The sequence below is a fragment of the Onychostruthus taczanowskii genome, unplaced genomic scaffold (genome assembly GCF_017590055.1).
Source record: "Onychostruthus taczanowskii isolate IOZ18803 unplaced genomic scaffold, ASM1759005v1 scaffold46, whole genome shotgun sequence".
NCBI lineage: Eukaryota > Metazoa > Chordata > Aves > Passeriformes > Passeridae > Onychostruthus > Onychostruthus taczanowskii.
The window spans coordinates 2,827,842-2,855,633 of NW_024502125.1; the positions used below are offsets into that span (position 1 = coordinate 2,827,842).

The window sequence follows — 27,792 nt, forward strand, 5'->3', positions numbered from 1 at the left end:
TTTTTTGTTCTTTAGCCTAATTTTTTTTCTTGTTTAAGCATTGTACTGCTTTCCACTTCTGTGATTCCAGCCTCAAAAAGTGATACTTAATGTGATTCTACAACCAGGCATGAGAATTGGTTCCTGAAATGGAGGTGTAGGATTTCAATTTTTGTTTTCAAGATTGTTACTACTTTCATGAAAAAAGTCTCACACATCCCATTCTCCTCACAGTGCAATATCACATCACTACTAATTTAAATATGGGGGAAAACAAGTTCAGGCAGAATGTATAGAACAAGTAGGCTAAAACTGACTTGTTTCTGTGAGTGTGTTTTCAAAGTAGGGTTGATTATTCTTGATACAGCATTTGTAATCTGAAAAGGGACTGTTAAAATGGCCTAGTAATTTCCTGCATCTGTGTCAAGACCAAGGGTAACTGAAACTGGATGGCAAAAGAAGGCTTCAGTCTCACAGAAAATACTTATCCAAAGCATTTAAAGAGAAGATATCTCAGTCAGTTATTTACCCATTTCTGAAAACATGCAGAGGAGATAATAAGGACATGCAGTCTTACCAAAGATAGCCCGAGTTCAGCTATGTTAAGCCTAGAGTTTTGTAGTTCTAATGAATTGTTTGTAAATACTGTTAGGTAGAAAAAGCATAACAGTTTGTGAAGCAGATTCTGATGTTGTTGCTAGCAACAGTAAGGAAGTGGATTTTATGACACTCACATTCTTCTAGTCTCATTCCTAACTACATTTTTCTCTTTTATTGCAGCCCAGAAGATGGTGAAATCCATCCTGAAATCTGTAGACTATATATCCAGTTGCAATGTTGCTTAGAAATGTACACAACAGAAATGCTAAAGTCCATATGTCTGCTAGGATCACTGCAGTTTCATCGGAAAGGTACTGAATTGCACAAATATGCAAATGCTTGTTTTAGAAAAAGCACACTTTTTGGGGCATGCCCAGATATTCACGAAAAACAAAACACTGTCCTGGTTTTGGCTGGGGTGGAGTTAATTTTCTTCATAGTGGCCATCATGAAGCGATGTTTTGGATTTGCACTGGAAGCCATGTTGATACAGGGATGTTTTAGTCATTGCTAAGGTCAAGACCCTTTCTGCTCCTCACCCCACCCCACCAGCAAGGATGCTGAGGGGGCCCAAGGAGCTGTGAGAGGACACAACCAGGACAACTGATTCCAGCTGACCCAAGAGATATCCCAGACCATATGGCATCATGCCTAGCATATAAAGAGGGGGAACATGAAGGAAAGTGAGGATATCAAAGTGATGGCATTGTCTTCCCAAGTCATCATGAGGTAGCCTTGTTTTCCTGGGGATGGCTGAACAGTTGTCTGCCCGTTGGGTGTGGTGAATAAATTCCTTGTGTTTCTTTGTTTGCGTGCATGGTATTTGCTTTATTTATTGAAGTGGCTGTGCCTCAACCTATGAGTTTTCTCAATTTCTCCTTTTTGGTAGTCTCCCTCAACCCACCAGGGGTGAGCAAGTCAGCAGCTCTGTGGGGCTTCATGGATATCTGAGGTTAAATCACAACAAGCACCAAACTGTAAAATGAGTTATATATATATATCTGTAGGTAGGTTTTCAGTTACTAAAAAAGGAGCTCTATTTCTGTTTATGATCATTCTTACAGAAGTGTGTCTTACCAGGTATGTATCACTAATTTTAATTGCACTTAAAAGTCTGAGTCTTTTTAAAAAAGAGTAGTTCCTTAAGTTTTAGCTGTCATTAGTCAGACTAGTGGGCAAACTTAGTAATGTTTTTAGACATACTTGTCGGGCAAGATATGTTATTAATTGTGTTGCTGTTGCTATTAGTTTTCTTATCTCATTGCTCCTTACCTCTTACTGCTGGTTATCTCTTACGGGTTCCAGTAAATTGTTCTTATCTTAACCTGTGATCTTCACCCTTTGTGCCTCCAATTCTCAACTCCAGCCTGCCCCAACAGAAAGAGGAGGGGGAGAGGGAGAGCGGCCCATGGTTTGGAAGAATGTCAGTGGTAGCACTAAATTGGGGAGTATCATTCCTAAAACACTACCATAGCAAAAGGTATCTATGGTAGATATGGTTAATAAATGTGGTAAATATGGTTCAAAGGATGCCCACATTTATAAAAGCAAATACTAGACTTGGAACTGGAAGGAGATGTCCTCACTTCAGTGAAAATGCATCTCTCTAATAATTTCATACTTGATTAGCTGCCTATTGAAAGGAAGATGTAGAAATGATGACAATTTACTGTATACTTTACTTAGTAACCTCATTGCTCAGTGCTGGCACAGGCTGATTAGGGCTGTATCTGTGCTGATTGTAACTAGTCTTTCCCCAGATAGTATATCATCAATAAAAAACTTGGTGAAGCAAGAAGAAGTTCTGTAATGAACTGTAATAAAGATCTTGTAATAAACCCGTTGAATTTCCTGTCATGCTAAAAGGACCTGTAGCGTACTGCTAAAGCCAGGGATATTTTTATTCTCAAAGTAAGAATGGGAGATTTGTAAATGCTTAACTGTGGTTCTCAATTGTTTTTTCAACTCAAAAATAAGTCTACAAAATAGGAAGAGAGAGAATTAGCAGAGCCATTGTAGAATAAGATAATAGTAGCTGTTGAAATGAGTAATCATTTTTAAGACAGATTGTACTGCATTTCTTAGCATTGGCAACAGTTGTCAAACCACCTGCTGAACTGCTGAAAGTAAATAGCTTAAAGTGACCTGAGCAACTCTGAAATGTCTTACCTTTCCCTTTTTCTTCTGGATGGAATCTACATTAATAACTTAAACTAAACATCAAACTATTCAATGTCTAAAGTTGGAGTTACACCTTAGTTCCTGCCTTGCAGTACTTTGATAGACATCCGTTTCTAAACTCACCACAGAAACCATCATGGTAGTTATTCTGTCCTTACCAAATAGTGATTTTTGTCCTTGCCAAACAGAGTGTTTTAGAGATAAGCACAGTAACTTTGCTTTGAGCTTCTGTGATGGTCTTTGAAAAAACACATAGTAGGCAAAAAAACTATGTGATGACAGGGATTCAAATAATTTGAATATCCAAGAGACAACAGCTTTTTTGTATTAAATATTTAGTATTGGCAACACCTAGAAGTATTGCAAGGGCATCATGCAATGGTGGAAATTCCAGTCCTGTGTTAACTGTTTTTTCACCATGAAGGCAGCCGCATGCTAGACAGGCACCCAAAAGGGCGGCAAAATACCCGTTCTTGGAGATACTGATAACTCAGATAGTCTTGAGCAGTCTGATGCAAGTTGGCCCAGCTTTCAGTGGGATGTTACATTAGATGACTTTGCAACTTATTTATTCTGTGTTCTGACAGAACATACTGTTTTCAAAGGAGCATTTTGAACCCATACTTTTCATTGATTTCTTTACTTACAGAGAATACTTTAGTGTAGGTGAAGTGCATAAATTTATCTCTAGGAAGGAAAGAGACAATAACTTCACCATTATAACATATATTGTGATGCTGCTGTTTATAGGTTTTTTATTTCTCCACTTGTTTAGTTTTACACAGGTCTTTCATCATCTGAGTGACCATGTTAAAAAAAGCTTCTTTTGTACAAAGAATACTGCCCTTATAATCTTTGTTTAGCCTGTAAGTGTGCATGTCTGGTGTTCTTCTTGTGTCTTGAAGCTAATTTCTGTGGGTAGTATTTTCCATTTGGATGTATTATTTCCCTTCTCTAGCTCTTTTACCTGACAGACAATTTGTATGTTAAGTTTTTAAACGTCCCATGAGATTTCACCAATTCATGTTCTTACTCAGGAGGCAGCAGAGATTCAAATAGACTGTTCTTGGCAATGTGTGGCTTATAAATATTAATGTATTGGTACCTTGATCAGAATTTATCAAACAAGCTATAGAACTGATAAAACTAAGGCAGTGTGCTGATGCTGATGTTTTCCTGAGAAAAACTCAGCCAGTAGGAAAGAGATGTCCTACTAAGAAAGATATTCTCTTAAGGAAACACCACACAATAATTTGAAGGTGTGAGCTCTGGGTCTTTTGACTGCCTTTCACAGCACATATCTTCTCATTATCTCCTTATCTTCCTTTCCACAGAACCAATATTCCTTTATTTACTGCATATCTATCAGTCTTCCTGTGCAGAAATTTCTTGCATGTTTACAGTGTTTTAGAATAAATTACTGCTGTTATAGAACCGCTGCTAGAAAAGTCAGATAGTCTGTTATTTCTCTGAGATGTAATGGCCACAGTAGGGCCAAAAGCTATAAATATTTGCAGCTGTGTTATGCAGTAAGTAAACCAAGGTAAGTCCTCTTCAATTTTTTTTTTTTGGTAATATACATACACTACAAAAGCCAAGTGTTGAGAATATATAATGATTCAACAGTTCAGCATTCAGAAAGTTTGCAGAGGGCACAAGGAATCATGCCTAAGTATCTTTAATTCAAGTGTTTTATAGTTACTAAGTCTTTGGCTACTTGATCGTTTATTCCATTACTCCTCCTTTCCATAATGCCAGGAGTTCTGGCTAACTAGTACACATATAAGTTACTTGGGCATACATCTTTCTTTCATACTAATTTTTTTGTGTAGTATATTTTATTTATTGCACACCATGAAGAAAAAATAAGTTATTGAGATTCACGAGTCCTACCTGACATGTATAACACAGATGAGGGCAGAATGATACCAGCACTAACCAAAGTGATAGGTACCTGTATAGTCATGCAAAAAAGGCAAGAATTGAGTCTTACAGGAAAATCAAGCATGCATACTACTTACTTGTGTTTCATGTAAGAAATTAATATAGTTAATTATTGTATTTCCAGTGTGTGTTTTATGATTACAATATGTATTTCCTTAAAAAATATCTAAAAGTGATAGCTTATGTTACAAACTACAAAAATAAACCCTTGGTTCAGTGGAGAGATTTTCTTGCTTTTTGGCTTTGTTTAAATGACATGCTTTTCAGAGTTTTGAAGGGGAAAGGAAGGATTATTTAATGGTTGTGCTACAATCTCAATGTCCTATTTAAAGACTGGTAGATATGTATTATTACTTACACATACCACTTATGCAAGACGGATAAGTGCAAGAGTGTAGAAGAGCACACAGGTATGGAGAAACAAAAACAAGAGACTCACCCATTTTTACATGCCCACTATGAAGAAGCGAGAGAATGGGACAAGAAAAGCCATGGAAGGAGGGTAGCACAACTTTCATAAAATCAACAACACTATAAAATCATTGTTCCTATTGCATTTTCTTTAATAATAGTATTTCCAGTGAGACAGTCTCCAAGTTCTGCAGGTCCCGAGTGTAAATAAAGAATTAAATTCCTCAGGCTGTTAGCTGTATTTGTCCAATACCTTTTTTAGTTCCTGCACAGTACTGTCCTATTCCCCTTTCTAGGTTTTCCTGCTCGTGTACTTTAGCTGGGATATATAGCTTGTGCATGTATCCTTAATTTCCAGTTTAGAAACCTGACGTAAACACTGTTGTCTTTTTGAGAAAGGGATTCTCTCAGCTTTGCTAGGCTAGTATTCTACTCAAAGATCTCAAATTCCACTGCAGTGAAATATAACTAGCACTGAGGGGCTTTTTTTTTTTTGGTCTTTTTTTTTTCATTCATCACAGTTTCTGTGTGAATTAGGTGATGACTAAGAGTAGGTGTCTAGGGTTGCATGAAGGAAGCAAATACAGACATCACCACAAAAGCAATAAGGGGCACAACAGGTGAGACACATAAAACCAGATGATGTATGTAACCTTACTGAACTGACAATTTTCTGCCCTCTTATTTATCCTCAAGTTTGATCCTCAGCGTTATTTAACTAAATTGATTTAATTTCATATCAAAAGCATTTTCTGCTTCTTACAGTAAAAAAAAACCCAAACCAAATTACCGATGAGAAAAGAATACATCATTGCAACTAAAATTATTAAAAATCTTTCCACTGACTACATTGAAAGTGAAATTAAGGGTTCATATCCATCTTTTAAAGTATCTATGACAGAAGATATCCTTACCAGTGACTGTAAGGATGAAAAGATTTAGGAGATTTAGTTTCTCTATAGGCTGTGACCATAGTAGAAATGTTAAGCCTGAGTCATACATTATTCAAGCAAAGCCTTTATTATTAGCTGACTCTTTACCTGCTTTCAAGAGACTGAGCAAATGATCTGAAATGCAAGAAAGGCTTCATGAATTGCTCACAATACAGCAGAATTGGTAAAGCTTTTTCCAGGTGAAAAGAGATGTGTGTCATTCTGCCAAATCTGCAAGAGCTTGTCTGTGCTGATGAAAGGAACATTACAGTGTCTGCTTCTGTTCTCAAGCTGAGAAAAAGAACCTTTACTATTATTTCATCTAGTGCTGTTACTGTTTCCATTCAAACACCTTTCACATCCCTGAAGGATGCATCTCTACAGCATGTCACCAAAGGTTAGGTCAGGGTTCCACCATAACACTTAAAAATAATGGAACAATCCACTAATATCCTGTTTCATGAGTAATGCCTTGTGATATCAGTGGCACATTAGATGGTTTACCTGAAATCTTTTTAGTGAAAAAGTAATATGTGAGATATTGGTAACATTATGTTTTGTTATGGACTTCTTGTGATGGGAAAAAATAATGAAGTATATATGACTGAACAATGAAAACTGTACCATATCACTTTTAAATAACAGCATAAACTGCACTTAAGGACAAGAAAAATTTGAAAGTTAAACCTTCAGGGTGATACAGAGTATAAAACATGTAATCTGTGAAGCAGGCTTAATCTGCTATTCCACAAGCAAAGGAGTAATCTTTCAGCATAACCGCTTGTAACCAACAGAAAGATTTTGTCTCTTTCTGTCTCTCCTCCCTTGTAATGCCTTAGTTTCTTCTTCATTTCCACTGCTTTTGGAAAAGGAGTAATATGATCCTCCTTCTCTGGAACTTGCTCTTGGACATGTAGGGTTTTTGACTGACCTTGCTTCATTAGAAAACGTCACATTTTATTTTTTATTTTGTTGGGGTAATCTCATTTCAATGGCTAAAGTGGATCACAGAAGGATTTGACAAAGCACAAGTTAGCAGTGGATGCTAGTAAGCAGCAAAGAAAGGACACAGGAGATTGTTTCATGGAGGCTAAATTTGTTATGGTCATGTTATGTACTCTTTAGGATTCATTTAGGTAACTCTGGGCTTCCTACTGGCTTTGAAGAGCATTAAAACATAAACAAGTATCTTCTGTAGCATAAGCAACATCTAGTTAGAGACAAGTAGCTAAGAATAACTTTTTTTCTTTCTTTTTTTCAAGGAAATAATTTACCAGAATGCAACTATTTAGATAACTTACTCAAAAATGTTATCTTATGATCCAGGAAATTGTATATTTTAAAAAACAAGGTTACTTGCCTGATAGCAGGAATATGTGTTTGTGATGTGGAAGAGCAGTATATCATGGTCTGCAGTTTTGGTCTCTAGTGTCCCAGAAAAATGGCCTGAATGACCACTGCTCTATTAGCTGGTCTTGTTCTTCATGTACTTTGTCAAACGTTACAGGAACTACTTAGATTTGTACTGATGTCAAAACTTTTCCAATTGCAAAAATTGCAAAATGAAAAAATATTTCCTGCTCAACTTTTTGTACTACTGGTTTAAATGTTGACAGTTGTCTGGGATGCACTTCAGTGTGAATTTTCTTCTGTATTTGCTGCCAGAATTGTACTTGCCACTACAGAAAAGCAATGCTGTCAGGTAGTCCAAAGGAGATTTGCAGGTTTACCAAAATATTCTTCCAATGGTTAGCTCTCTTGAATGCTCCATTATCATGATCCAATCCTTTATCCCATTCTCGTCCTCACAAAAGCCCTGGAAGATATGTCATGAAGCTTCCCCTTCACTTTCAACACTATATTTGATTTTCATACGGGGAGTATGAATTAGGTAGGTGTCAACACAGAAGTTCAGAATGTAATGCATTTGGACTTTATATTGCTGTTAAATCATAAAGTACAAAATTTCACATTTTTGTCTTTGGTGTTCCCTCAGTATTGCTGTAGTACTCAGAGACATGTATTGCACTGTTCTTTAGTGCTAGCATTTTGAAATTGTTTCCAGAATGTGTGTTGCAATTTCCTCACTTATTTTGTTCTGTTTTGTTTTCTGGCTGTTATTTTGTGTTCCGTGAGAGCCACTGGAGTTTAATTGAACGCTTTTAAATTGGTAAGAGTAATATATGGCAACACTCTGATTTCTAGCTTGGTGTCTGCTCTGCTTCTGAACAGTTCTTACTAAGAGTTTGTATCTAAGCAGTCTTTTTCTCCATTTGTATTGTGCAAAGTCAAGTTCAAAGCATCAATTAGATAATTTGATTATCTGTTTTAATCAATAAATAATAAGGATACATGTTTTAATATTTTAAAGGAAAAGAACCTTGTGGCCCACCCAAGATCTTAGATACTAAAGTGGAGGAGAGTTCTGAAGTACCTATTTTAGAAGACACATCATTATCACCAACAGATATTCAACAGCATCTATGGCAGGTTTCCACAGATATTGAAAACACTGAAAGGTATGTGTAGTACTTCATTCCTAAACAAAAAAAATTCTTTCTAGGATTTATGTAGTCTTTTTTAATTTGACAGCCAGTGTTGCTACTATGAAAATTATAAGAAAATTAAATCACTTGTTAACTTCTCTGGTACATTTAACAGTTTCTGATTTTGTGATACGCTTGAAATATGCCAGACTCCAATTATGCATTTCAAAATCAAAAACACAGAATCTAATTAATTTCAGTTAGTTCTGCCCATAGTTTTAAATTTGGAAGTTTTAGGAGGGGAGGGGATGTCATAGCATTATTATCTTACTCTCCTAACTAATGCAGTTGAAAGACAAAAATGAGACCCTTACTAGAAAGTAATCCTGATGGCCAACATTTCTTTGCAAAAAGTCCTATTTTGAGTCCTATTTTTGTATACTAAGTTGCAGCTGAGATTTGAATTGTTAACATACTCATTTGCATAAAGCCAAATTCTATTCTACTGGGCCATAGTGTGGAGAATAAACTGCGCAATTTTTTACTAATCATGCTGCTGCATTTCTGAGAACCATTTTATGTGTAGAAGAATCAAGCAAGACCATACTGGATTTAAATCCTGAAAGCATTAAGACATTACAAGCCTATAGGTCTGCCATCTATGTGCAAAGCAGAAACAATTTGGAAATTTCTGGCCTCTTTCAAAACATACCAAAATGCTTTTGGAGATGATGTGTTGGTATCATATTTTCCATCATCTGCCTTTCAGAAAATTTAATGCCAGAGTCCTCCCAAGGCAGGTGAGAATGATAGTCCTGTTCCTAAAATTTTCGTTTAATGTCCAGTGTTAAGTGTCAAGAGTTAGTTGCATATGTTATAATTTTCTTCAGAACAGTGAAACACATTCATGGCACAAGGTACAAAATGCTGATAAGGCGTATGAAGATGATATTAGTACTTATGATTAGTAATTATGAATTAGTACTAGCCAATATTAATTTTAAGACATATTGTGCATTTTGCCACTAGGATCACATTGTGCCCCCAGAGGCTTTTAATATGAAATATTCAAGTGCCAGAATAAGTCATAAATTTGAATCAGGAAAAGTTAGTATCAGACTTTCATAAAAGTGCTCCCCTATTAATTTTATTGCTCTTTCTTTTGGTATGCATCTTCTGATACATGTATGTAAACCAAATGCTTGCTCAATAGATATTTGTATTTATTGCTCCATTGTTTTTGCATATAAAGCTATACTGTGAGCCACACCCCATGCAGTCTCCAATTGTTGTTCCATTGTATCTTTTTAAACTGTTGTATCCACAGAGATATGAGAGAAATGAAAAACCTTTTAAGTAAACTCAGGGAGACTATGCCTTTACCACTGAAAAATCAAGGTAAGTTTTGAATTTTCTTTGTTTAACAAAAATTAAGATAATTGAAAGGTTTTCCTTTCAATTATATACAAAAAATATTATACTAAAAAAATCTAGGGTCCTTTTTATGGAAACTACAAAAAGGAAGATCTAGGCAAAAATCTCTTCCCTGCTGATTCAGTGGAACCAGAATCTAGTACATGATCTTTGGCCTCTTGAGTTTCACATGAATTATTCCGGAATTTATAGATATAGGATCTATAGATAAAATAATAGACTTTTCCTGGTGGTACAAAGGCAGGAGCAGAACTACTTCCCAGTGTCTGGTGTCCTTCTGTCTCAAAGGCAATGAAGGTGCAGATTGCACACGGATCCTCCTGAGTGATGAGTTTTGCTTTACCCCTACAATGCTTGTAGCTTCTGTGACCTAACACTGACTCTCTGCAGAAAAGCTACGTGCCTTGAGTCTGCCAACAGACTGCTTTTCCCATAGACAGCTATCAGGCAACCCATAGAAATGCCCAGGTGGGCAGGATCTCCATCCTATTGCATGTATTTAGCAATGGGCCTTCATTTTGTTGGCATGTTAAATACTCCACATCTACAGGAACTCTGTTTGTGAGAACAGCATTGAAAAGATAATAATTTTTCCTTTTGATTTCTCTTGATAATGGGTGTTCCTTAAATGTGGTTCAGTCTTTGCACAGTGGTAGCTGATGAAATGTACTGAATGTGTCCTAGATCTTATCCCAAGTAACTAAGCAGCCTAGCATTCATCATAATATGCTAAGAGATGAATATAGAATGATTGTATTCATTATACAAGTAAGATTTCATGGCAGGATAGTTTGGTTGAGAACTATGTGGAAAGGAAGAAGGGAATCACTTGTGATACAGACCTACCATTGTAAAGACGGGAAGAGTGATGAAAGGTCTAGGGTTAGTCTAGAAGAAAAGGCTGTGCTGGAAATAAGGAAGGGAAAGACAAATTAGGGGGATATAATGCATAGAGAAATTTGAATTCAGAACAGAGATAAAGGCATACAGAATTCTTCTTTGTTGGTGGTGTCTACACTGCCCTGCAACAATGACCAGAAAATCACTGACTCCTGGTGCAGCAGGATAGGAAGCATCCCCAGGTTTTAAAACTCATAGATATGCCCCAGGATTAGGTAATCATCATTATTGTTAAGATCCTGTTAATTAGCATTGTAAGACTCAAAAATGCAAAATTCAGGTTATTATTTTCTCTCTGCTTTGTGGGATCTACCACATCACAGAAAGGGCTGTCAAGCATTGGAATGAATGCCCAGGGAGGTGGTGGAGGTGTTCAAGAAAGGCCTGGACCTAGCACTTAGTGCCATGATGTGGTGCTGATCAGTTATAGGCTGGACTCAATCTCAGACACATAAATGATTCTGTGATTCTATGATCATGTAGGTGCTGCTAGGACATATAAATGATATAATCTCTTTTCTGTGCATATGTATAAATGCTTGTGTTAAAACGTGGGGTTTTTCATCACAGATGATAGCAGCCTCCTAAACTTGACTCCCTATCCACTGGTAAGAAGACGGAAGCGAAGATTCTTTGGATTGTGTTGTCTTGTCTCAAGTTAAAAGATTAGGCACAGAAGCACCAAGGAAATCATCACTTTGATTAAACCACTATTATTTGACCACTGAAAAAATGAAAGTGGTTAATCTTGATTATAAAGTATATTTTCTACACTAGGCTATTGATTTTTGTCTTCTGCTCCATCCCCCTTTTCAAATAAGGGTTTTAATACTTTCAAATTATCGTGGTCAAAAAATGGCTGTGGAATAGATCTAGCATATTTAAAACTTTTTAAAGTATGTTTTGCATGCTTACTTTCAATCACTCAAAGAAGACACATGAATTAAGATTCATATATAATTTTAGAGGGTTTTTTTAATTGTTTGAGCTGCTGCTAAAAGTTTGTGTGTAGTACAGTACTCTTACTAGTATAATATTAAAATCATACTCTACCAGTCTTTAAGCATAGGAGAAGAACATTTGATCATTCTCTCACAGTCTTTAAGCATAGGAAACTATTTAAGAGCAAAACTATTAAAGTTCTAAGACATTCAAACAATATTGTAACAGAATTTGTACAAAATCTCCAGTTGCTTTTTGTGCTCTCATTCATATTTAGTCTTCCACTGTATCTCAACTTCAAAGCTTTACAGAAAAAAATCTTAATTTATGATAAAAAAACCATATATGAAAATAGGTAGGACTTGTAAATACAGAGAAATCATAATATCTATAAACTGTACAATGTTTAGAAGCAACAAATTTCCTTTTCAGGTAATAGTATATCTACAAGCTTTTGGAAAAAAGAAATAATTTATTAAAAGAAGGTGTATTAAAATAGACAATGTAAACCACAATGCCAACCCATTTTGTTGCCAGTAGAATTCAAAGCATGGTATCTGCATATCAAATATTGATCTTATAAGGCATGCCAAAATTATCTCAGACTGTAAGATAAACGTTTTACATTGTTAATAAAGTTTTTTATTTAAATTAAATGTTGTCTTTTTTCTAGTTGTATTGCCAGACTGTATTTTTTTCTAATTTTGTTGTCAGAGTACTACACAAATTTGTGACAATATTTCCATTTCAACAAGAATATTTACAAAGACAGATTAAAAAAATATGCATGACTAAATTCTTTAAATAGCACAAAAAAGGTAACTTCAATGTGTTTGAAGATTTCAGGTTATGAACTGTTCTTAGGCATATATATTCCTAAGCATCTGAAATGGGGAGAGTCCTACACACACAAAACTGTGTGTTTGTGAGAGCAAACAACATTTTTAAGAAGAATGGAATCAAAGTCCACAGCACAATGTTTCTTCTGAGTTAATTATTTAAAGTTTTCTGCAGATTTCTCATTAACCTTGCACTCACATATCAGAGCTGTTGTAGCATTCAGCACGGACATGTTTTCATGAGAAGTGTCAAAGCAATAGACTCACTCTGTGATTCCATTGCCACAGATACACTAGATTTTGCAACTGTTAAAACTTCGGAAAAACAACTCCTGGTGTCTAATAGCTATCAAAAATACTGTCTGCAGAACTGATCAGTAGTTACAATTAACCAATTAATTTTTGTTCAGCATAAGTGAAAAAGAAAGACATTAATGCCAAAAAAAGTGTATGAATTCAAGACTAAAGGTACAGTGATGCCATGAGAAAGAAAGGGGGGAAAGAAAATTTCACACAAGATTTCTTTTAAAATCCTGGTTTTTTTGGTATACACAGAGAATCAGATGGACAGATAAAGCAGTGACCTTGTCTAATTCATTACCTGCCTACATATCATCACAAGGAATTTCATATGCCAAGTTGCATGACAGCTCATATCTCTGTGTTTTAACCACAGCTATTGCAATGGTATATGCATTAGTGAGACAAATGTATAAACATCTTAATATTACCAAGCTCTTGACATCAGTCAAATCACAGTGAGTTCCCTAACTTCAGCACATTCTGTGATAGACTTGAACATAAAGTCTTCAAAGCCCTTTGAGATTGCAGTATATTGAAGTGTGCAGTAATATGTGTCCTTGTACCTTTTGTTATTCTGGAAACTTTATCAGTGTTTCTTCTTCTCAGCTAAAGACTACTAAAATTGCAGTCTTTGTTTTGAAGCCTTTCTATAATTCTAAGCAATCCAGCATCTTACCTGAAGCCTTTTGTATTGCCACTAATCCTAACTGGAGACATGCTGTAATTCCCAAGCTTTATGGCCACTTAAGGAATATTGGTGCTCAAGGGTGAATGGAAGTTCTCTTAACAGACAGTGAGATGAACCAAGTCCTGGTAAGTATCTGAATTGGTGTCAAGGGATAAGAATTGGTTTACTTAGGAATGCAGTGGATTATCTTTTACTACTTCAAAAGGAAACAAGAAAACTTTTTAAGCCCCAGAACATGATGTCGGTAAAAGAAGGATAAAAGTTAATGATATTACATTTTAGTTTAATGGAATACAGCAAGGTAGGATTAAAATGTAAAAGTTCCCTCAAGGAAATTATATACAAATTATTTAGAGATTATTTAGAACTATTATTTAGTTCCCAAGTACTTTGACATGCTTCACAATAAACTCCTAAATGTGTGGAAACAAGTAATTCAGGAAGAATACTGAGGAAAGCAGCACTTGCTTTCTAAATCCTTCTTGGAGTTTGAACATTTTAGTTGAAAGTGTTACGAGTTAAAGGCACCATAATTATTTTGCAGGGTAGGAAGCAAGTAAAAATTCCTGTTCCTACCAAATATGTCAAGTTTCACCAAATCTTTTTTTTTTTTTACTAAAACTTTGTGCAGCTCCAGCTTTTCAAATTCTTTATAGCCACCTTCCACTGGCAGCACATATTTTTCAGATATTTCATGTGAAAAAAATACCTTTTTTTTTACGTGAAAAAAATATTTAATGTGTCATAAATTACCAATCTAAGAAATGAAATATCTGTGTACACTGTAAAGTCTACATTTTTCAGAGCAGAATCAAAGTACAAGCTTTAGACAGCAGTAGTGTAGCAGTAAACAGCACACTAACACATGCAGTAGGTTGCATGTTAACTTACCAAAAATGAGAACTTACCATGCAAAATTTGCATGTTAATTTACATAATAGGTCCATGTATCTCCAATACAACTCAGAAAATCTGTGTCAGAGAATGGGAGAAATAAAATAACCAACTTTTATCCCATCTGAGGAATAAATATACAGTAGTGCATTAAATGCCTATTGGTCTCACATCTGTGTAATGGTGAAATTCCTTATTACCTCTGTAAGAGATATCATACCTTCATGGACAAGAGGCAAAAGAAGCTAAAGATACATTGTTTCTGCTTGTACTTTGTCGTAAGTGACTCCAATCAATGAGGAGACTTGTAGCATTATTTTGGGAAGTTTGTGGTCCTGTTTAAGTTCTATGACCTTGAAGGCACTGACTGACATGCAGGAAAACTTACCCTTTACCAGCACAACCAAACTTTTCTGCTTCAAAAAGAACTGAGCTGGGCTAAATATAGGTGAGCAGGACATATTTTCTAGCGATCATGATGTGGCAAAAGCTATAATAATGATTTTAACTGTTCTACAGCTGAATAATTAGTCTCAAATCTAAAACTATTTTCCCTGAGATTCTGTTTTCTGCTAGCAGTTTTCAAAAATAGCCCCAGCATGTTTGAAGAGCTATATGTTTATCCTTTAATTGGTGGTTGTATCCTCTAATGTGGTGTTTGGTTTTGTTCATCTTAGGCTGTTCCCAGCGTATGCATAATCTGCTGTCCAGATCTAGCCTCATGTTGCCAGTTTTAGACGTTTTCCAGCCTAAACTCAGTTGGCTTTGAACTAAAAGTTTCAATCTCACTAGTACTTTGAGCCTTTTCCTTATTTTGTGTCATCTGTAAAATTTCTTGGGAGTGGTATTTCTCTCATTTCCATTTCTTAAAAATGTATTAAGTACAAGTAGTAATGGGAATTCTGGTGTCCAAGAGAGTACCTGTTTCTATTTGTCCAGTCTGTTGCTGTCTAATGCAAGCATATCTTCATTTGACCCATTATATGTACTCAGGTCCCTCTTCCAGAAGTTATTTCTAGCTCTTCTGGGACTGCAGTTCTTTGACAAGAACAAAGTTTCTGCCAATTTTCAGCCTAAATCTACTCCTGGACAATTAATAACATATACAATGTGTTTCTTACAGGTCAAGTTTATTCTTTGTTAAAATTCTCTGATGGTCAAAATTCTGCCAGGATATTTTATAAACTATTATACTAGGTTAAAGCCTCAGGAAATATACAGTACAGACAAATAAGGACTAATCACTCCTAGACAGTATACTTTCTCAATGAGACAAATATTTAGCTCACACAGAAAACTAAACCACATCTTAAGTACATCTTGCTAAAGTTTAAATGAACTCTATTAAACAGCCTTTTTCAGACTTCTCTCCTTTATTGCTATTATTTAAACTACAACATTGCTTTTCTAGATAAACCTTTTCTTCTGGTGTTCTTTCTCATATAATTTTTCCTTTTCTTCCCCCGCTAATCTCTTTCTTTATTCTTGAACCTCTTTTGTTTCTTGCTACCACCACTCATTTTGTGTTCTTTATTACCTGAATTCATCTTCACAGATTGTTATACTAGAATTTCTTGTGAACAGTGTAAATGTGCTGGCATTTTTATTACAGAAGCATTTTTCATATATTTTTCTCTCTTCGCCCTTATTATTACTTATTGTGATTTGCATCTTAGAATTTCTGTTAATGCCTTTCTCAGGTACTACTGCCGTGGGGTAGAAGCATTGTAGTAAGAGGCACAAAGTGTGTGTTTGCCCAAGAGAGTCTGTGATGTGTGGTACTTGTCACCAGGTAAGATATGTTGGCTGCCCAGGACATGGCAGTGTCAGTGAAACCTTTTAGCAACTTCACTGCTGGCTCTACAGTGGAGACCTCAGAGCACAACTAAATCATCAGTTGAATGAAAAAGTTTGGCATGTGTGACATTCTGTTTTGCATACACAGAGATTGTGTCCTTTTTTGACTGGGGAGAGATGATGTGAGGAATTGCAAAAGATGATCTTCTAAAAATACGTCCCAGGCGTTCCTAGAACTGATTGTTACATGAAACAGATAACAAGCACCATGTCAGATTCATTACTCATGATACTTTTCAGAGGGGCCTGCAGCTATGACATTCTTTCCTGTTGTCTACTACAAAAGCACTGAGTAAATACAGAGTTCAATATGCAATATCTTAGCAGGTTTCAGATCTTTAAAGAACAAGCCTGTAAATGTTACTTAGTCCATTCCAAGTTTACAGCTAGATGCTGCAATATTTCTTTATCCCTAATTGTGTTGTTGAAATGCTGAGCTATGATTGTTCACTATGACTTATTTTTGAAAGGAAAAAGCCAAAACCTTCCAGCTATAAAGCTGCATAATAATACAACATCACAAAGAATTTAAGTTTTCTTTTTGTTGTACCACTTGGATACCTATGGCTAAGACTTTTGTTTGTCCATCATTTATGCTCCCTTGCAGAGTGCACAAAAACCAACACATACCATTGAAGAGAACACAACAGAGGAAGTATCTGACTAAACTGCAGGAAATACTCAGGAAAGAGTTCTGTAAACAACAGAAGTTGACACTATCAAATGACAAAATCTTTAAAATTATATTCATACAAATTTCAATGGTAGTAGAGCTTATAGTGGTAACACCATTGCCTTTTTGCCCAACCTGGAAATTAAGCTTGAGATCATTTTAGTAAGTTGGTAATACAAAAGAGGATTTTTATTTGAAGGCCTTCAGGAGCAGTTATGGAAAGATGTCCACAAAAGCCCACCCCGCCCCCACCAGGGGTGAGTACATTTTTATAGGTTTTAGGCATAATGGATAAAAAGCACCTATTAGGAGGACAAATGGTGATGCAATTTCCTTTGACTATTTGTGAAACCAGAGCTGTTCCAGGCCTTGGTGCATTTTACAGCACAGTTTGTTTCCCAGCTTAGCAGCTCAATTGCCAATGTGCACATTTTTCTTCCACTGCCTGGGAAAGATGACTGAAGGAAACAGCAAGCTTTTGTTTCCTGTGCCTATTGACAGAGACTGACTTGCATTTCAGAGTTTATTGTAAGGCAGGTTGTTGACCCTTCATTACACATTTGGCATGCCCACCCCACATACTCACATGCTTTATTCTTGTGTTTCTTTCTGGAAATAGGCATTTCATTCTGTATCTGAGATAAACTGACAGGGAATGGCACTCGTTTGTACTGGCATCACCTTTGATTGCAAGAGAGTAGCAAGGATGCAATCACTACTTGGGGCCTGCACAATAGCAGGAGTTATGCCAGGGTTAGCCTTCAAAATTCTGATTCATGCAAAGTGAAGCTAATAACAATTGACATGAATGAAGAAATAATTTAATACTAGAAGTCTTGTTTTGATTCCCAAACCTTTACATCTATGTCAGAGATGAAATGGCCACAACTGTAAAAGAACAAAACCCAATGAAAAAGGACTTTAAAAATTGATAGCTTTTGTTTTCTTCTGTTTATTTTCAGCTTGCTTATAGTGATCCTCCCAAAAAAATGTGTAATTATGTTTCACAGTCTATGACTAGATCAATTTTAGGAGATAATTTTGAAGGATCAATCTTTTTTAGATTCTCATTGCTTATTCTTCCCCTGTTGGGACCTGAACACTGATTCATATTTGCACTTACTGATTAATGTATGTAAGCAGAAAGTGTTGTGTGAAACATACATTTATTTAAAGGATAATAGAAAATCTCACTTGAATTTCCAAATCTGATGTAACCATTCTGACATTAAGCATATTTAAGTCCATATCTTTCTACACAAAGGCTTGTGAACTGAAATTTACCACATCCTACTGTAAAGGATTTCAAACACAATCACAACTGAATTAAGAGTGAAGTAGTTGCATGGTTTAGTTTTAGTAAACCTGAAATAGAAAAGCAGATTTTGTTCATAAAATGGTCCATCTAATAATCTGATGCACTGATGTATGCTAATAGATTTCTCAAAAAAAAAAAACATATCCCGTTTTAAAACAGAATTGCAAAGCATAAATAAACTCACTATGAAAGGAAAATCATCTTCTCTGCAGAAGCAAAAGCAAAAGCAGACCACCATGTCAGTCAATACTCGAACTGTCTGAACTGTTAGAAGATGAACTTTTTTCCTTTCGTCTCTTCTTTTTCTCCTTTTTATGATGCTTTCCTTTCTTAGATTTATGCTTTTTCCCCTTTTCCTTTTCTTTTTTGTGTGATTTTTGTTTTTTTGACTTTGGTTCATCCTCTTCTGCTGAACTTGATGAGGAAGATCTAGTAAAAAAACATGCAAATCAATATGTAATTAAAGAAGGAAAATGACACGATAATAATTCAAGGTATCAGTATTTTTGTAAAGTCACCAATTGAATTTGGTGTAGAATTTGTAGAGTAGCATACACTGGATAGCTTATGATGTCTGGGTCTGCATGTTTAACTTAAATGATGACTTTTCTAATACAACTTTCATGCCAGAAAAGCAGTATAAGACAGATTAGAAAATAATGGAATAGGGAAGTTGTGTGGGTTTTTAGTCTTTGAGAAAAGAAAGACCAAGAGTACAGACCATCAAAAACTCAAGTATGACAACAAGACAGAGCTTCTGTTTTTAAAATACCACATGGTCAGTAACAATGCTAATTAATGCCTACAGATATACGTCCCTGATGCAAAAATCTAAGAGAAAGTTATGAAAAATTGTTATGTTCTTGCAGCCCATACTACTGGTCTCTAACCAGCAGTGATGAGTCATTACATACATAAAAGAACTATGAGGACAATAAGTCACTAAATATTCATTAATACTAAAGAGGGCAGTTTTATGCTATTGTTTACTTGATTAACTATTACTTGAATGTAAAGAAAACTGTTACAGATAACTATGTTGTTGGCTTTTGCTATTATATATGGGCTTTTGCAAATTATTTTGATATAGCACAGTTTGTAATCTCTTTTTAACTGCTTTTCATATAGTATAATTTGTTAGCCTTTTATGGGTAATACCCTAATCCCTGTGTAGATTGTATATTTTAGTGTGATATATATTACAGTTTAGGCTTTCACAAAATATTAAAATGGAGGCTATGTGCTGTATATTATAACATTGACTTTTGCAGAATTAATTGTAGTTGTGAAATAATAACTCATGGTTTTATTTTTTTAACTAACTGACAATGGTGAAATAGCTAATATTAATTGAGAATACTTGTAAAAATGGTCAAAACATCTGTGTGGTAAGATAATTTTGAAAAGAACCAGGCAAATAACACTGAAAGAGCAAGGAGGAATCCACCACCTTCAGCTATCAGTCAAACCACAGACCAGGGGCCTTGTGAGGAAATAAAATACAAGACTCTCAAAGTCACATCTGCATTGTGGCACATACTCTAAGATGAAGCCAGGAGTTGAATTAAGCAAAATAATTCCTGGAACATATAAACTCAAAGGAATGTTTGAGTATGTATAATCTTCATGAATATGCATCTGACCAATGCAATGAAAAAGTATGTAAGAAAAGTTGTTACAGTTAACCACATGCATCCAGCTATGGCTATGCACCCACCGCTGTTACCTTTGCCTTATCCCTTACTAAACTTCTAAAAACTTTAAAGGTTGAGCCTCATTCCTCACAAAACTGACAACCAGACTGACTCTTTTCTACTTCTTTACAAGTGTAAGGGCTGTCTTCAAAAGTGGAAGTTTGAATTACAAAATGTAAATAAGGAAAAATACAAATACAACAGGTAATAAATCCCGTTTCTTTGTTTTGGAGGGACATCTTCCTGTGGTCTCCATACATATTTTACAGTTCACATTTTCCAGTGCAGTCCCTGGCATATTGTCTTATCAATTGTCTTAATGACAAAACATTAGTTTATCCATAGTCTCAGTTTAAAAAAAGGCAAAAAAACCTCAAAAAACCAAGTCAGTCCACAGGCCAGAACTCAGATTCACAATCTGGGTATTATGACATTTTCCTCTGGAACTGGAGTAACACTGTTTCTAGGCTTCCATGTTAACAGATACACTAAAACACCTGTTCAACATTACAGAAGTTTCCCTTTTGCTAACTGTGAGTTACTCAGAGCACGTTTGTGTGCCTACAGGTGTGCTTACACATGGATGTCTGCACACAAACAACCCCTACAGTCTCTGAATTTCAGAGAGCCTTCTCTACCCTGGCTAGGCTGGGGATCAACCCCACAATCCTCCTGACTTGTTCTTTTCCCATCACAGCTTGCCTAGAGTTGGACAGTCGGGGCAGTTCTGCTTTCTCTGATCTGCAGTCCTGAAGCTTGCTAGAGCTCTCAAGACTCCTATGATCCTAACTCCACAGCAGAAAGCCTGTGACTCCACCACTAATCTAAGAACATTTACCGTACCATTATTTTACCATTACCTTACCATTAGCCAGTTCTCACTGGCAAACAGAACACTTTTCAAATGCAAGAAGTACTTGCAAATAATGTTGCATCAATAGAAGCAATATTTTCTGAGAAAACACAAGTATCAAAAATATTTCTAAAGCTGTGTTTTGAAATGAAAAGAGGTGTGTGAAGGTTACCTTTTCCTTGGTCTTTTTAATTTTGTTTTCTCTTTGCTTTTTCTTTTTTGTTTCTTTTTTTCTTCCTCTTCATTTAAATCTGTAGATAGAAAGTTAAAGTTTACAAAACACTTGTCTGAATTAAGATCAGCATTAAAAAAGTACCTTCAATGGCAATGTCAAGTTACTACAAAATTCTTGTTAAAAGGCTTTCTTTTCCTTTCCCCAAATTCTGGTTAGTATAGCAATTTCAGAAATATATTGCAGTAGCAGCAGGACTTTTATACACAACTTACATTGTATTGACATTGATCTAAACACTAAGAATGAAGGAAGGCCTATAAAATGCAGCAAAAAGACCTCTTTCTATACATTTACACCAGATTCAGGTTTTCATCTGTTCTTTATCACAGAAAGGGTGATAAAAGTACAGCAATGGTCTGCCCAGGGAGGTGGTGGAGTCAGCATCCCTGAATGTGTTTAAAAAAAGACTGGATGCGGCACTTGGTGTCATTGGTTTAGTTGAGGTGTTAGGGCATGGGTTGGACTCGATGATCTTGAAGGTCTTTTCCAACCTAGTGATTCTGTGATTCTTCTGTATTTTAACAGTTTTAACATTTAACATACATGTCCAAGTCTGAAAACTAGAACAAATAAAGAAAATACTCTGTTAGGCTTCCCTCAGTTACTTCCACACATCCCTATTTAATGCTTCACAAACAGCAATCCCATAAGTGAGACATATTTGAGTTAATTGTCAATGTACTGCCTACAGAGACTGGCAAGAGAGTCACCCCTTCTCTGGTTGTGTCTGCCCCTGCCCTAACGCTCTACAGTGTGGTATCATGACTTCACATTTCACTTACAAGCAATGCTTTCATGACACTGATGAAATTTTAGATTTTTCTATACCAGTTCAAAAAGTACTTTTGAACTCTCCAGAAGGTAAATCCTTCTGGAGATAAATACACATTCAGCTAACAGGAAAACAGTGCCTTTACAATTTATCCTTAAAAAAGAGAGCCAATTTTGAGTATTTCATTTTATTCCTATGACCCTTTCCATAAAGTCTGTATGCTGGTGTAGTTACTCCTTTGCTACAACAAACACAAATTACTGGTCTGTATGTTATGGAGTGGAACTTGAATTAATTTAGTACGACATAAAAGAGAAAATTACCTTTGGAGCAATGAAAAAACATGAATGATAATGGGTGAACAAGCAGTATTTTTTAAAGAAAATAGTGCAAGCGATGAGAAGATGAGAAAATGGCAAAATTCCACCTGGATAACTGAGAGATATACATTTCCTTACAATATACGGAGGAGCCATAGTTTGCAAAAGAACATATAATAAAAGAGGAATATTAGAAGATCAAGTAAACATCTGTTTTTCCTGCAGATATCCATCTTCAATAAGCTCAGAACAGAAAAAAAAACAACCATTACATTCAAAAATATGTAATAAGCAGTAAGTATTTTTTGCAAAGAGACTTGTTCCAAGAAATTGCCATTGCAGTACCAATTCAACACTCTTGATAAAACAGCCCATCCATTTCTTTTGAAGAGCACAACTATCTATAGGTTCTATCTACCCCTTTTCCCTTCTAATTAGCATCTTCCATAGGAACTAAATGTCAGTGCATACAAGAGCAAAAGAACAAAACATAATGAAAAACAGAAGGGCAGATGAGAAGAATGTTCATTCATTTAAAACACACTGAGGTGAAACCCCCCTTCTTACTTAGGTGTACTCTTTGGAGTCCAAATTCAAATGAACTCAAGTATCTGATAGACAATTCATCTTTTCTCACTCTGACAAGGAGTTGATACTCAGACCTTCCAGAAATATAGAACAGTACTTCTCAAAATATGTATGACTGAATTCCAGTCTACTAACTGTTTCAGTCAAAATCCTACTTAGAAACTGGAGAGAAATACAGGTGTCATATTTCTCAGTAGTTAGAAGATGTTTAAACTACATGTCATAATCAAAAGATTAACTCAGAACACCCATGTTATTTTCTTCTAAGCAGCTTCTTAGTAAAAGATCAACTAATCTCTTGTATTTAGGAGCCTTTTGAGATATTCCAAACAGGTACATTAACAACTTCCTATAGAAGGAATTAATCATAACACTGAAAGAGTGTGGGTGTATCAGACCTCTGAAGTCCAAACACAAAGTAGAAGACCTATTTTTAAATCACAGGCTAAAAGAACTAAAAGTAGTTATCACAAAGGATAAAATCAGAGTCCCTGCACCTCAGAAGACTATTATCCAAAACCCACAAAAAACATCTTACTCTTTTTTTCACGCATGGCTTGTAATCTCTGTAGTTCCTCTTCCTCGCTGTCTTCACTGCTAGTGCTGCTGACGTCTAAAACAATGTCTCTTTGAGGATCTACTCGGAGAAAGTTTCGACATTCAAATGTCAGATGACCAGCTGAACAAAATAAATATAAAGAAAGAAAAATTACAATTTACTAAAAAAAATACCAAAAACTAAAGAGCATTGATTTCTGTATTATTCAGTTTTGAGAAGTGAAAGAAAAAAAGGTAGGTTGTGATCTGTGAAAGGGGCAGGAGAAAGTTTACTTTGAAAAACTCTATCCAAGAATATGATAGATTGTGCAATGCTCTTCCATTTAATAGTGCTTTATGGCCTCTCTCCTCTTCTGCTAATTTCAAGATTTTTTTCAACTTTAGTTTCTATTTTTTAATGGTCTTAGGTACTTTCTTAGGAAACTACCTAAAAACACAGCATGAAATATTTCAAAAACTACAGTAAGTGTTGCATTGCTTAACTCCCTCCAGTGAAATCATAGAATCCTATTTGCTTATGAGACATAATCTTTAACAGCCAGCACTTAATACTGACTAAACTACCACCTGACTCGTATTTTTAGTTTTCTAAGTTACATCTTGATAAACATTACCAGCTAGAAACCTTGTGCTGATACACTAATTGAAATTTTAAAAAGTGAAATTTTAAAAAAAAGGAAGATATGGTTTGGGAGACACAGTAATTCAAGCAGTAATTGACATAAGGTCATGTTCTTAGTAAGGATGATGACAAACTACCTACACCACGAAGACAGATAATTTAGGAACATATAAATATGGATCATGTGATATGACTACAAGTTTCCTTCTCTTTCAGAAAGCTTCTGATACTTGCTGCATGTAGAAAAAAAGCACTAAATATGTCTTTATATGCACTGTTCTTTGAAAGAACAGATACACAAAGCAAGTCATTGACAAAATTTGTTGCAAAAACCTGAAGTGAAAGAATGAAGACATTTTTTCCTGTCACCCAATGTAACACTCATATAAAAAACCCAAACAGCTTAACTCACTGTACTACAAGTTCAAGACAATTCAGTACAAAACAGTGTCCATTCTAGTGTTCTAAAAATAAGTCAGTGACTAAAAATTTGAAATCTTCACTAAGACCAGTCACCATTAATTAGGAAAGTAGTCACAAACATTTACAATCAGTGTATAGTCCAAAGCATGAGCTAAATGCCAACTGTAGAACTTGTATGCAATAAAGGTAAGCTGTTTCTTGAAATATACAATGCACAAAATAATATTTTCTTAGAATAAAAGATTGTACAGATTCTAAACTATTTTTTTCTGGTGAATTAGATTGGACTTAACTTCAACTGAAATGCCTGCCTCTTTGCAGTCAGATTCAGAAGAAGCACAAGTGCTCATCTCAGTATATATCAAAGAAGGTGCTTTCAATTCAAAGTTTCTCAAGTAATTGCATTGAAATGTAGTATGAATGAATATAATAGCACATTTTTTTTGCTGCTCTTTTTGCTCAAAGAGCATTGATAGGTGTGAGAAACCAGAGAACAAGCATGAAATAAATAGAAGAAAGATAACATGGTAATTTAAACTGACAAATGCCTGGGCAACAAGGGAGAATACTTCTTTCCTTTTTTTTCCCCCCTCCTCAAAAGGCAGTTCCAACCAACACCATAAACTGAAGAAAACACTGTAACTTCACATTGCTTATTACAGACTTACGGTAGCCACACTTCTTGCATCCAGCTCTGATATTATCCTTATTTCCACCTGAAAGAGAAAATTTCACCAATTAGGTGTTGATGAAGAGAACCTTCAAGTTTCTTTCAAATGTGGCTTGATAATGTCAATGTACAGAAACAAGTTATCATTCCTCATGAATATTAAGTACACCAAGATCTCTTTTAAAAACTGCTACTTTTCTGTGCAGTAATCTATCAGAACACACTTGACTAATTTAAACTACTAGAGATCATTTAGTCTTACAAAATTTATTGCCAAGTCCTAATTTGATTTATTGTGACCTTTCCACTTGTTTAGTTACAGTATGAACACAGTAATAGACATCTAAAACTCCCATGATCTGTAGTACACAATATAAATTCTAGCAATGCAAGGATGTTGACAGGCATTCACTGGAAACTCTGAAGGGATTTATATTTTAATTACAATAACTGACTTTACAAGGCAATTAAAAAGAGCAACCCAAATCAAAAAATCAGTCCTTGAAAATAAAGAAGGAAATTAAAATGTCAACAAATTGTTAAATTATTCTGAATCCAGCTGACATCAAACACAAAAAATGCAAGAAAACAAATGTGTATGAAAGTGAAGACAGCAACAGAAAAGTCTGGATTCTAAGCAGGAAGAAGGATCTGAATAATGCAAATTTTAGGTATTGGAAGTGTGTGATTCTCCCATGTGAGACAACAGTTAAGTTAAACTGACACAACAGGACACGATTCAGGAGAAGCATCAGGGATTTGCCCCACTGCCCAACAGATCAATCTTAATTTTAATCATTTAAGCCATTGGTAATGAAAGTGACAACTCAATTCCCAAAATCAAAGGATGCCATTCTATCTCCCAACTGAATACAGCAGAAAAACCCCAGGGACTTAAGAAGTCATATATTATCAGAAATTGAGTACATCGGTCCCATTAATTTAAACTATGACTTACTGAAACAAGCACTGTCTTTAGAAAATTCTACTCAAAATAACAGAAACCTTCAAACCCCAAGTTGAAAAAACTACCTTGGAAACTTGGACAACTAAGGTGTATGCCTTAATGAGTGTTGGAAAGCCAAGCAACAAAGATTCATACATTCAATTATAACAGATAATTTTCTGCAGATCCCAAACCCTTAGTATTACATATCCCCTTCAAGGTCAGCAGTGTTCAGGTACATGTTTTGTGACTACCTTTAGAAGGACACCCACGAGTGAGATAAGGAGGTAGGGAACATAGAAGAAAGAGTCACAAAATAAAAATCAAAAGCGTACCTATAACTTGCAATGTCACATCAGAAAAACACTCAAACCAGCATTTGCTTGTTCACTATTCCTTGGGACTAGAAAACAAGATCACCCAAATCACCTACTTTGTCCCAATTTTCTGAAACATTTCTGAGTCAACCTCAACCCCACTGCATAGCTGACCCAGAGGTAAAGAAAGATTTGGCATTCCAGCCAAGGGAGGTCAGTACAGTCCTGTGCACACTACAGAAATCTCCCGTGTAAGCCAGGATGTCCAAAAGAGACATCCAGTTAACGACAACAATGTGAATATGAATATTGTCATCAAATATTCCTGCCAAATTCCTAGGACTGAAATTTTGTTATTGTTTTAGGCTTTAAATAATAATGTTAGAAGCAGGGGTTTAGACTAGATGAAGTTTTAGCTGACTAAAAGCCAACTAAGGAAGCTTCTTGCACTTTCTCACTCCTTCTTCTTCCCATATCTTAATTCTCAAGACAATTAACAAGAGGCACAGAACTAAGGACTTCATTCAGTGGCACATAAGACTGAAAAGAAAACCTTTGGAAGCCTTTGAATGTAAACATGTCTTCCCCAAAAACCCCTTCTAGAATGGGAACAAGCTTATGAAGGCCTTCGTTTCATCAGAGAGGCAGATCACCAAAGCTCATGCCTGTTCAGCTGTTCTCGAACCACACACTCCCCGTTTTTCAGGGCAAGAAAACGCTACGGAGCGATGGCGATCGTGCTCGGCCTGAACGAACACCTGGCAAACCGCGCAGGTGTTTCTGCCCGCCCTGACTCGCGCGAACAATCTCCTGGGACACAAGCACTAATCCGGAAGGAGGGCGGAAGAGAAAAGCCAAGTCTGACAACCACCGTTCTTTTAGCTCTAACCTCAGAGGAGGACGCGATGGGCACGCAGCGCTGGGGCAGCCAGAAGCTCGCCGAGGGGCCCCGCAGCCCCAGGAGGGCGCGCCCGCAGGGCCCCTGCGCGGCCCCTGCCCAGCGCGGGCACGGCACGGCCCCGGGCCCATCCCCATCTCATCCTCATCCCCATCCCCATCCCCATCTCCATCTCCATCCCCCTGCCGCTGCACCCTGCAGCGCGGACCGGAGCAGCGCCCACCGCCCCCGGCACGCTTCCCCGTGCCGCCCACAGCCGCGCGCCCTCCCCGGGCAATTGTCCCAGCTGTCCACCGCCCCGCCGCTCGTTCTCGTTCTCGTTCTCGTTCCCGTCCCCGTCCCCGTCCCCGGGCTGCCGGGCCGGAGCCGGCCGGCGCTGCCGCTGCCCTCACCCGGCAGCGCCATCCCGCCGCTCTCTCCGGACTGGACCGGCCCGCACGCGCAACGACACCTCTCCCCGCCGGAAGGCTTTTTCCGGCGCACTCCCGGACCGTACCACTCTCAGATAAGGCAGG

The 27,792-nt window shown here is 36.4% G+C and overlaps 2 protein-coding genes across 4 annotated transcripts in view; one reads left to right on the forward strand and one right to left on the reverse strand.

Annotated features, from left to right (window-relative positions):
• LOC121341279 (regulator of G protein signaling 7 binding protein) overlaps window positions 1-12,465 on the forward strand; it is a 33,550-nt gene extending 21,085 nt beyond the window's left edge. For all 3 annotated transcript variants that reach the window (XM_041414679.1, XM_041414680.1, XM_041414681.1), the window contains 4 exons: window positions 760-890; window positions 8,419-8,566; window positions 9,861-9,931; window positions 11,438-12,465. In XM_041414679.1, coding sequence (XP_041270613.1) covers window positions 760-890; window positions 8,419-8,566; window positions 9,861-9,931; window positions 11,438-11,529 — 442 coding nt within the window. In that variant the 3' untranslated portion in view covers window positions 11,530-12,465. The remainder of the gene's footprint in view (window positions 1-759; window positions 891-8,418; window positions 8,567-9,860; window positions 9,932-11,437) is intronic.
• A 5,744-nt stretch (window positions 12,466-18,209) lies between these two features.
• On the reverse strand, window positions 18,210-27,745 carry SREK1IP1 (SREK1 interacting protein 1). The gene is made up of 5 exons (XM_041414682.1): window positions 27,670-27,745; window positions 25,115-25,162; window positions 23,382-23,522; window positions 21,101-21,179; window positions 18,210-18,810 (listed from the first exon to the last, which is right to left on the reverse strand). Exons 1-5 carry the CDS (start codon window positions 27,680-27,682, stop codon window positions 18,621-18,623), a joined length of 471 nt encoding a protein of 156 aa, XP_041270616.1. The 5' UTR covers window positions 27,683-27,745; the 3' UTR covers window positions 18,210-18,620.
• Between the last annotated feature and the right edge of the window lie 47 nt (window positions 27,746-27,792).

Coding starts and splice junctions, on each gene's coding strand:
- SREK1IP1 (XM_041414682.1), bottom strand. Junction 23,523..25,114: donor ATGCAAGAAGTGTGGCTACC/GTAAGTCTGTAA, acceptor TATTTTGTTCAG/CTGGTCATCTGACATTTGAA. Junction 18,811..21,100: donor TTAAAAAGACCAAGGAAAAG/GTAACCTTCACA, acceptor TTTTTTTACTAG/ATCTTCCTCATCAAGTTCAG.